The sequence below is a fragment of the Lolium rigidum genome, chromosome 3 (genome assembly GCF_022539505.1).
Source record: "Lolium rigidum isolate FL_2022 chromosome 3, APGP_CSIRO_Lrig_0.1, whole genome shotgun sequence".
NCBI classification, from domain to species: Eukaryota; Viridiplantae; Streptophyta; class Magnoliopsida; order Poales; family Poaceae; genus Lolium; species Lolium rigidum.
The window spans coordinates 132,318,812-132,330,345 of record NC_061510.1 but is presented as its reverse complement, the minus strand read 5'-3'; the positions used below and the strand labels follow the sequence as shown (position 1 = coordinate 132,330,345).

The 11,534-nt window shown below is 40.9% G+C and overlaps 1 protein-coding gene across 1 annotated transcript; it reads right to left on the bottom strand.

Moving 5' to 3' along the window:
* Positions 1–3,402: 3,402 nt before the first annotated feature.
* On the bottom strand, positions 3,403–7,304 carry LOC124695546. Its single transcript, XM_047228379.1, has 6 exons — positions 7,182–7,304; positions 5,669–5,773; positions 4,971–5,386; positions 4,251–4,452; positions 3,986–4,035; positions 3,403–3,825 (listed from the first exon to the last, which is right to left on the bottom strand). The coding sequence occupies exons 1-4, from the start codon at positions 7,302–7,304 to the stop codon at positions 4,251–4,253; spliced, it is 846 nt and encodes a 281-aa protein (XP_047084335.1). The 3' UTR covers positions 3,403–3,825; positions 3,986–4,035.
* Positions 7,305–11,534: the final 4,230 nt, after the last annotated feature.

Here is an 11,534-nt window from a genome sequence, read left to right as displayed (position 1 = left end):
TAGGTATCTACATATAACAACAGAAACTGTTGACTGCTCAGACTACTATCCACAGTTGCTGCAGATATCGACGTAACTTAGCATATGTGTCTGCATATAACAACAGTAGGTGTTGGATGTTCAAACTATTGTCTACGGCTGCTGCAGCCATGAATGCAGCTCATTTGGCGCACATCATATTAGTATATGTTTGCTATTGCCATCTGATTCTGTGAGATGGCACCGTCAATAGTTTTTCTGTGTGTATTTGTACAGCTCTTCACAAATGTAATGAATATGTTAAAGGCTATCTTTTGTTTCCCCTATCTCTATACGACCTCTAATTTCTGTGATAAGTCGATGTGATAAAGGGTTATACCATCCATCTATTTTCTTTTTAGTTTTGCTTCTTCGGTTACAACTTATTTGGGCAGGCAGAAAAGGCGAAACATGATCTGTTGTGCAACTAGAAAGTAAGACTGAAGAAAGCAGGAGCTTCATGAAACTAATACAGGCCTAATATGAACAAATTAGTTCAAATGATTCAGAAAAGAGGAACATACCAGGTGGTAGCATAACACCTCAATTCGTCTTCCTGTACTTTTTGTGTACGGCCTACTAGCTTAAATCAGCTTCCATGCCTTTTTATCCGATGCCATCGCTTGCCACTGAGCACCTCCTTTCTACCTCTTACCTTGAGGCTCAGTGACAAAATCAGTGCTCCCAAAGATATAGATCTTGATCAGAAACAAAATCATATCGCTGCATGTTCCAGCAGAATGAAACTTCAGTTGATTTGAACAAACAAAAAGAATAAATCTGAGCATGCTGCAAGATCTAAAGATAGAGCATTCAGAGCATGCTTACCTATTTAGATAACCAACACGTCCTCCGCGTCCGCGACCTTGCTCACAGCATCCGCCTGATGCGTCCCACACGGACGGGTGTAGCACGGCCAGGGATACGCATGCAGAGATGACCGGGAAGAGGATAAGCCAGACCCGATGTCGCCGCGTCGGCGACCCCGCGACACACCTTCTGCCCGCCCAGTCCCTTCATACCCCTTCCGGCTGCCAGCTCCTCTTCCCTCCCGGCCAAAAAAAAGCTCATAACAGCAAAATCCAGTGGCGCAGCGCAGGTGGCTAAGATCGAAAATGCCAATCCGGCGTAGCCTCCCGGACCGATCTGCTTGCTTTCCATGTTGACTGCAAGCGACAGTGATCAAGTTTGCTCAACATTTCACAGGCTCTAACCTTGCTATTTTCCCCTTCGAAGCATCCTCTGGAGATGAAGACAGATGTAGGTGACAGCCTGACAGCTACTCTCCACCGATCAACTCACCCACGCAAACCACCTTTTTTGTTTTTCTGTAGAAGCACTGCCTCTTATCTGTTGCTCGCAGCCCACCAGTAATACTAAGTTACGGCCTAGATGGGCCGTAAAGTGGTCCGGCTCATGTCTTCGAATTACATACTTAATTGCACGATTCTGGAAAAGAAAAGAAATAACATCTACCTTTTTTTTGACAGAAAAATAACATTTACATGTTCCAGCCATAGATTACACATGTTTGTTTAGCAAATTTTGAAAGAAATCTACAGCACCCATTTGCTCACTCTTAGCATTCAGATTTTTTCCTTCAAAATATCTTCTCTTAATAATACTACCATATATGCTGTGAATTTGAGTTTGCCAATTATCTACAAAAGCAGATGTACAGATTAACAAAAGTAAAACAGCCTAATGATACAACAGATGATGCCACAATGACCCAGCAGACGGTGCCACTGAATCCAGATACGAGGCCGTATGTCTCCTTTATTCTCCACATCTATCTATTTATTGCTATCATTTTGGATCTCCTTTTTACATCTTTAATTTTACACGGACATCACTTCAACAGTCGCTAATAAGATCGGGCTTACATATATTCTTCAGATCCATACCAAAATATACAGACTAAGCAAGAGACAGTGCCACAACACTACAAGGCACAACTTTAGTTCCCTAAATAGAAACACCTCGAGGAGGATGCCCTTACAGACCCCCGCCTTCTTCTGCCAGCCCCAACACAACTCCATCTGCTACTCACGTGGATCCTATTGCAAAGATCCATCCTCCGAGGAGGAAGCCAGTGGTAGGTGACAACAGCTCCATCCACTCTTTTTTTCGCTGAAGCAACGCACGGGCCACTCACTGACTCTCCCCTCCGCCGGCTTCCTTATTTCGGACAACAACAACCCATCAGCAGTGCCACAATACAATCTAAATGGGCCTTGCAAAGCTCATGTAGATCTGCACTTCTGGCCCTCCCGACAGCAGATTCCCCGCCGCTTAGCCAATCCTTCGCCGAGCCCACGCCGACGCCATTCCCGGCGAGGCGTACATCAGGCGGTCTTCGTTGACATCGCGCCAACATCCCTTACTGATGTTGCCATGGATCTCGCAAATTTCCTAAACATGACGAGAAAATAGTTTCTTCTGTTCTCTGCTTAATTTCTTCCCACTGATTATGTGGGTACATATTTTGATACTCTAACATGTATTGATACACTATATATCTTAGTTTGTCTTCTCTTTTCAGAAGTTCAGCTCAGATGGTAATACTAGCATATCCAAATTGACAAGTGAACTCCACCAAATTCATTTCAGCAAGCTTTGAGAAATCTGATCAGTTATCTCATACAAGAAGTAAGTAGATTCCACAAAAATATCGATAAGATCTAATATATCATCAGCAGATATTATTTATAACTCCTAAAGTCTTATGTCATACAGTCAAACAATCACTTATACCGAATAGCCCCATCTAGCCTCCCCTCTCGAAGTATTCAACAATCCACCAACACAAACTACACCTCCCACACCCTAGACAGCATGGGCGCGGCGTGCGCCGCGCCACAAACTTCCTAGTTCCAGTTAAGAGTATGGAGAGATAGTTGAATGAGGGAGTGTCATTGCTTTATTTTCTAAGGCTATGCACCCTCCTTCTGTTTTTCTGTACGATCGATCACAAGAGCAACTATTTTTCATTACTTGTCAAAGAAAGAGAAGAGGCACGTTCCCTGAATTTTCATTATTTGTCAATAAAAAATTAATATAGCATCATCTCACGTTGTAGGAGAGAAAACTTTCATTTCCAGATGTGACATACTACAATACAGCAGAATGGTACTACCTTTCATGGATATCCTAAATTTTGTAAAGATATTCCAACCTATATGGTTGGATAAGATGGTAGACCTTCAACGAAATGGTATGGCAGTCAAGCGAGAAGGAAGCAAGTGAGAATTTCTAAATTAAAGTAAATAACAAGTGTGTTCACTTTTTATGCCGTGGCAATGCACAGTGATTCAACTAGTAAACTAAGAAACAGCCAGCAAATAAACTAAGAAATGGGAAGCATCATTTGACAGCAGCAGGTTCAAACATTTAACCAAACACATGTAATTTGAAAAGCCAAGCGATCAAATCAGCTAAAAATCTCAAGGCCATTTCCACCATTTCATACAAAGGGTTTATAACCAATAACATGGAAACTTCAGATTATAACAATATTGCAGATCTAGAAACTAACTAATCTAGAAACTTCAACCCTAAGAAATGGCTAGCAGTATTTGACAGCAGCAGGTTCAAATATTGCACAACCAGTAACTTCAACTGTCAGGCGGTTAAATCAGCTTAAAACAACACGACCATTTCAACCATTTCATACAAAGGTCTTAGGCCAATAAAACGCAAACTTCAGGTCAAGGACTTCATAATTTTATAAAAATATTCCAGATGCAGAAACTTCAGTCCTAATTCAACACTTCAGATAAACAGCCAGCAATCACACCCAGCAGTCTGCAATGAAAGCTTTTCATCAGAATACAATATATATAAATTATAAATCAATGCTGAACAAAAAAATCCATTAAAAAATGATCCAAATATAATAAGTGAACGAGACCTATCCAAAGTGACATCTCTTCTCTATGAGACTTGGGATTAGAAAGATACTTACCAAAAATGATAAATGAGCCAATTATGTGCTAGCAATTACCCCAGCCCAGCCTGCATGCAATCAAAAGCAGAACTACCTTCGATCAGAAGACAAAATCATTACAAAATCCAAATTCAATTGAAGTATGGTTGAAAAGTATAGTAAGACATGAAAGAAGGGAAAGGAATTGTATGACATGAAAGATGCAAGAAATGAGAATTAACAATCAGAACTCAGCAAGGCTCTGGACTAGGTGAGGTGTTGAATCAGAATAGGCTTCACGCACCTAGTTGGAGCGTCGTGGCTTGGCAGGGGCTGGGCTCGGTGGGAAATTTGGGAATAGACTTGGATCCACCCTGAATGATCTCGGTCGGGACTGAGGACGCAGTGGGCTCAACGAGGGCTTGACTGGGGTTGCTGGAGGCTGAAAGGAGCTGGCTGGGGGCGGAGTAGAGCTAGAACCTCCCTGTGCCATGTTCTTAGAGCCACTGCATACATATTAACATAGCAGAACAATTATGCAGATACTACCAAACACAATTACCAGACTAGTAATAAGGCTTAACACAACAATTATGCAGATACTACCAAACACAGTTACCAGACTAGTAATAAGGCCTAACAGAACAATTATGCAGATACTACCAAACACAGTTACCAGATTAGTAAGAAGGCTTATCGGTGCAAAAAAAAAACTAATACTCACAAGCACTTTCTAGTAATCGGTTTAATTCACATTATAAGCTGCTCATAATTAAGAATTATAGATATTTCTCACAAGCACTTTCTAGTAAGATAAGTATTTGCTGAATGAACATAACAGCAAATATTTATTCTAAAAAACAAATACTAATATTGCGAAGATATAAACACAGAATATGATTTTTTTCTAGAACACATTCCTACACACAAAACTAACAAAGTTCCAACCAGTACAACATCATAAACACAAACATAGAAGTGTTCAAGTAAGACACAACTGAACAGAATCTGTGAAAGAACATACCACGAAACGCAGGGTTTGGATAACAGGCTCAGTCGATGTTTTAGGAAGTTGAAACTGTGCTCCAATTCAGACAATCTGATCTTCACCTCAATGTGATTCGAGTGTAACGTCTGATGTGACTGGTCTATGCTGCGGTCAACATCATGAAATTTTGCTTGAGTCTTCAGATCAAATTCTTCGACAGACCTGTTAGTCTTTGCCTTCAAGTCAGCCAGCTTCTTATCCAAATCATGGATACGCATTCTGAGTTGAGCACGAGCATTTGCATTAGATTCAGCTTGCTCTTGCATCTTGGTCTTCAAGTATTCATCCATCTGCGACTTGGCAGATCCAATCACCTTGAATGAATAACCAGTACCAGACGCGAAGACCAGGAGGCGAATTGTTTCACCAGATGTTAGGATGCTTGCTGCTCCCTGAAACAAGATACAACTATGATTTTGACAAGTTTTCGAGTTGGAAATAATATATAACTTAGCATAGAAAAAGCAGTAAAAGTACACTAAATTGAAAATGTTAATTATTCGATAAATTCTAATGCTCCAATAGTATGAAAAACTGCAAAAAGTATGGAATAAGTAGATATTTGTTACAACGGGGATGACTTCATATTTACCTCGAAATAACTTTGTACTATATCATTGATAAAACCATATCAATACATTGATTATGATAGAAGGGGATCACTGCATATTTACCTCGAAATGTTTTTTTAATGCAGCAACAGAAAACTTTCTGGAAGCATCTTGAATGTTGCTGTTAAGATTGACCCCATTTTGAGTACCATTGCTCAAATGTCGCACCTGGGATTCAAATATTATAATCAAAACAAACGACAAAAATGAAACACTGAGCACTTTCACACACAGAGATACGAAACAGGTGCTACAGATATGATTTCCCAATATTGAGCAGTAACAATAGGAAAGACAATCAGATACCTAGATGCAAATAATATGAGTAGATAATGGGCCAATTGCTAAACATATGTAATTGGCCATCCAAGCTTAAATTAGCAGAAAGTAATCTAAATAAAATCTTCAACAGCAATAATCAGTAAACTCAAGATACCAGTTTATCGTTGCAAAGAAATACAGAGTATGGTTTCACATGATTAGTGTCCTCAAATACGCTGAGGAACATGATCACATGCAATTATAATCAGACTAATTAACAAATACAAATTTACTACTCACTCATTCCTTACGGAGGGAGTACAATTGATAAGTACACTTTCTCAAAATTGGCATGAATATCTAAATTGCCATAGCAGAGTACACATAAGACAGCAAGAACTAAACAGACAATAACCTTGATGCATCTTACACTGATAAGAGTGACTGTTTGACTCGGCAAGTAATCCAAATCCCGGTATAGCTGATAGGGTTTTTATGGGATTCAAATATTATAATCAAAACAAAGGACAAAAAAGAAACACTGAGCATGTTCACACACAGAAGCACGAAACGGGTGCTACAGATATGATTTCCAGAATCTACAAATACACTACAATATTGAGCAGTAACAATAGGAACAAGACAGGCAGATACCTAGATGCATGCCCAGGAACAACAAATAATACGAGTAGATAATGGGCCAATTGCTAAACATATGTAATTGGCCATCCATGCTTAAATTAGCAGAAAGTAATCTAAATAAAATCTTCAACAGCAATAATCAGTAAACTCAAGATACCAGTTTATCGTTGCAAAGAAATACAAAGAGTACGGTTGAAATATTCACAGGATTAGTGTCCTCAAATACGGTGAGGAACATGATCACACCCAATTATAAGAAGACTAATTAACAAATACAAATTTACTACTCACTCATTCCTTACGGGGGGAGTACAATTGATAGTACACTTTTTCTTGAGGGAAAATTCGCATGAATATCTAAATGGCCATAGCAGAGTACACTTAAGCCAGCAAGAACTAAACAGACAATATCTTATACTAGATAAGAGAGACTGTTTGACTCGGCAAGTAATCCAAATAACGGAATAGATGATAGGGTTTTTATACAATCAAACAGCGTGGAACTTTTCAAGCAACTTGGAATATGACCACGAGCACGTTGTTCATGGAGAACGAAACCCGAGACTACACACCAAACAACTAAGCCCTAAGCCAGCGGAACTAGCCTCTCGCAGAAATCATCTCTTCCTCGCACTAAACATTCGCGGAGGAGATAGCGAAAGCGTAAGCTCACCACTTGGGGATTCGTACGGCCGCCGCTGCCACCGACGAACATGCCGCTGCGGCCGAAGAACATGCCGCGGCCGCCGCTGCCGACGACGCCGCGTAGGTAGAGGGATCTGCGGAGGGCAGCCATGGTCACCGCCGCTCAGATTTAAAAACCCTAGATCGCCGAGATGCAAGTCGCCCTATTTAAGGACTCGGCGGCTTGCCTCGACTGGATCAACGAGCCGCGAACCGCGAGCAGCGGGTTGGGCTGGACCGAGCGCCAGGTTCTGCACTAATTGTTAGTCGGCCCAGTTCGCCTCTTTTTATTTTTTTCATTCAGTTCTCTGGTTTCTTTTTCTGATTTCTGTTTATTTTTTCTTTCTTACGATTTTAAAAATATTTAAATTTTAAAAATGGGCATTTTCATAAAAGTTTAAATTTAACAAATATTCTAAATTGAAATATTTAAAATTTAAATATGCTGAAATTAAAAAAAGGTCAAATTTAAAAATGTTCAAATTTAAAAAATTCAAAACTTGGAAAATATTTACTTTTTTAAAAAAATCTTCAGTTTTCCAAAAATATTCAAATTTGAAAATCATTCAAACTTGAAAGTTGTTCAAATATTTGTATATCAAAAATGTTCATGTTTGTGAATAATAGTTTCTTTCCTAAAGAATTGGATTATGAAAATTAAAAAGGAAACGTAATATAAACAATAGAAAAAAACGAAATGAAAAAAGAAAAAAGGGAGAATTACCTCCTAGTGGGTCGCGGCCCAACTAACCACCACAACCACTGAGGGTGTGCGGTGCAAACTCCGCGCCGACCAAGTCAGGAGCACCCTAATTGTTGTGTTTATCTCCATTGATAGCAAACTTACATTCCTAAAAAAGGCAAATTGACAGTCGATACACTTGAACAAACCAACTCAGATCAAGTCCAACCAACTCACGGGCTTAGCCTTCAATCAGTTCTTTATGTTCGTTTGATAATTGATTTTGTAGCTGGGGCTATGCAGAGGGATAGAGATTTGGTGCACATGGCACCGGTGATCTCGTTTTTAAAATAAATTAAAATCATATTTTTGAGTTTCTAAAAATTCTGACAAAAATATTTGCAAATACTTTATATTTTAAGCTACACAAAAAAGACAAAAATGCAGATCTGAGTAGTCATTTTCAAATCTACAAAAACATGTCAGATTTGTTATTTTTATCTGGCTCAAAGTAAAAAAAAGAATTTTGGGTTGAGATTTTCCATGATTGTGAGATGTATCACTAACAATCTACATAATTATTTTTCAGATTTTTTGATAACTAATAAAAAATTTAAAAATTTTTTTAAATAGCGAGAGCACTGAAGCTCGGGAGCCAAAAGCACTTTTCGTATGCAGAGGCCATTCTTTTAACCTCTAAAAAATTGAGTTCAAATATTTCAAAAAATCAAAAAAAATCCAAGATATAAAAAAATATTGTAATCTACCGGTGTGTAAATTTTCAGACTACAATATATTGTATATTAGGCTCACAAAAGATGGTAAACCTGGATTTTGTCTTTGGTGAACAATTGAATGTATATAGGTGCGACTAGAGGGGGTGAATATGGACATAATGGTTGGATTTGAGTACCCCTACATCCAACCGTTATGTCGCAATCCCGCACAACCGGTACTACCGCTTTGTGAAGCGGTACTACCGCCCTCGGGCTTAGGACACGTGGGGCTCAACCGGTACTACCGGTGCAAGTACCATCAAGGTACCGGTATGGGTTCCGTGAGCCTTGGACACCTGGCTAGTACCATAGCGGTACCGCGCCCGGTATCACCGCACGCTTTCCTTAACTGGTACTACCGCCTTTCACCAACAAGGGTGACTCAAGCGGTAGTGTCGGTTGGAGTACCGGCAAGGATACTGTAAGACCAGCCGACAAGGCGGTATCGCCAGCGGTACCTCGACCAGTACTATCGGTCCCAAAAGGACCTCCGGGAGGACCCCGCCTACGGCGACACAAGTCCGTTCGAGGTGGAGCACGATGCGCGCCGGCGCACGTGCTTCACGTCGGCGACGGCGCGGCCTCGCGCGCACGCCTGCTAGGCGGGCTGGCCGCCGCTGAAAGGATTGTATGCCACACCTAGGGGGGTGAATAGGTGCTAACCAATTTTTAGTTCTTTTTCAATTTAGGCTTGACACGAAGGTAAATTCTCTAGATATGAAACTATGTGAATTTACCTATATGACAAGGTTAACAACTAAGCAAGATATAGCTACACAATATAGGAGTGATAATCGGATAGAGGTAACCGAGAGTGGAGCACGCGGAGACACGGAGACACGGAGTTGATTCCCGTAGTTCCCTTCCTTTGCAAGAAGGTGATGACCCACAAGTATAGGGGATCGCGATAGTCTTCGAGGGTAGTATAACCCAATTTATTGATTCGACACAAGGGGAGGTAAAGAATACTTATAAGCCTTAACAACTGAGTTGTCAATTCAGCTGCACCTAGAAAAGCACTAGCAACGGGGGTGATGTGAAAGTAGCGAGTAATATGAGAGCAGTGAGTAACAGATAACACGACAGCGAGTAATAGCAATATGAGAGCAATGGCACGAGAAGATAGTTGATACTACTTCCAATGACATGTAGAACAAGTATATTATGATGAGAGATGGACCGGGGTTCCCAGCGATCTACACTAGTGGTAACTCTCCAATAAGTGACAAGTGTTGGGTGAACAAATTACAGTTGGGCAATTGATAGGAATCAAAGCATTAAGATAGAACATCAATTCATTAATCATGTAGGCATGTTTTCCGTATATAGTTGTACGTGCTCGCAATGAGAAACTTGCACAACATCTTTTGTCCTACCAGCCGGTGGCAGCCGGGCCTCAAGGAAAACTACTGGATATTAAGGTACTCCTTTTAATAGAGCACCGGAGCAAAGCATTAACACTCCGTGAAAACATGTGATCCTCACATCACTACCATCCCCTCCGGTTGTCCCGATTTGTCACTTCGGGGCCATTGGTTCCGGACGATGACATGTGCATACAACTTGTAGATACAATCTAAGCAATAAGTATAGAGCTCAAATCTAAGATCATGGCACTCGGGCCCTAGTGACAAGCATTAAGAATAACAAGATTGCGAGCAACAATAACTTCACAAACTTTATAGATAGACTAATCATAATGTATCATCCATCGGATCCCAACAAACACAACATCGATTACATCAGATGAATCTCAATCATGTAAGGCAGCTCATGAGACCATTGTATTGAAGTACATGGGGGAGAGTATACCAACATAGCTACTGCTAGAACCCGTAGTCCATGGGGGAACTACTCACGGAGCATGGCGGAGGCGGTGGCGTTGATGGAGATGGCTTCCGGGGCACTTCCCCGTCCCGGCAAGGTGCCGGGACAGAGTTCTGTCCCCCGAATTGGAGTTTCGCGACGGTGGCGGCGCCCCTGGAGTCTTTCTGGAGTTTCGTCAATTGGTGATGCGTTTTTAGGTCGAAAGGGATTTTATAGGCGAAGAGGCGGCGCAGGGGGGCACCTGGGGGCGCCACACCCTAGGCCGGCGCGGCCTAGGCCTGGCCCGCGCCGCCATGTGGTGTGGTGGCCCCTGGCCCCTCTCCGACTCTTCTTCGGTGTTCTGGAGCCTTCGGGGAAAATAGGAGGTTTGGCGTTGATTTCGTCCAATTCCGAGAATATTGCCCGAACAGCCTTTCTGGAACCAAAAACAGCAGAAAACGAGAACCGGCACCGTGGCATCTTGTTAATAGGTTAGTTCCGGAAAATGCATGAAATCATCATAAAGTGCAAGCAAAACATGTAAGTATTGTCATAAAACAAGCATGGAACAACAGAAATTATGGATACGTCGGGGACGTATCAGCATCCCCAAGCTTAGTTCTGCTCGTCCCGAGCGGAGTAAACGATAAAAATAATAATTTCTGTAGTGACATGCTACTTACATATCCTTGATCATACTATTACAAAGCATATGAAATGAATGAAATGACTCAAGGCAATTATCTATAGTTGCTAACAAATAGATAACATATAGCAAAACTTTTCATGAAGAGTACTTTCAAGGCAAGCATCAAAATTCTTGCATAAGAGTTAACTCATAAAGCAATAAATTCAAAGTAAAGGCATCGAAGCAACACAAAGGAAGATATAAGTTTCAGCGGATGCTTTCAACTTTCAACATGCATATCTCATGGATATTGTCAACACAAAGTAATATGATGAATGCAAATATGCAAGTATGTAAGAATTAATGCACAGTTAACACAAGTGTTTGCTTCTAAGGTGGGAGGAAGTAGGTAACTGACTCAACATAAAAGTAAAAGAATGGTCCTTCAAA

Coding starts and splice junctions, on each gene's coding strand:
- LOC124695546 (XM_047228379.1), bottom strand. CDS start 7,304: ATGGCTGCCCTCCGCAGATCCCTCTACCTACGCGGCGTCGTCGGCAGC. Junction 5,774..7,181: donor GCCGTACGAATCCCCAAGTG/GTGAGCTTACGC, acceptor TTTGAATCCCAG/GTGCGACATTTGAGCAATGG. Junction 5,387..5,668: donor CATTAAAAAAACATTTCGAG/GTAAATATGCAG, acceptor ATCTTGTTTCAG/GGAGCAGCAAGCATCCTAAC.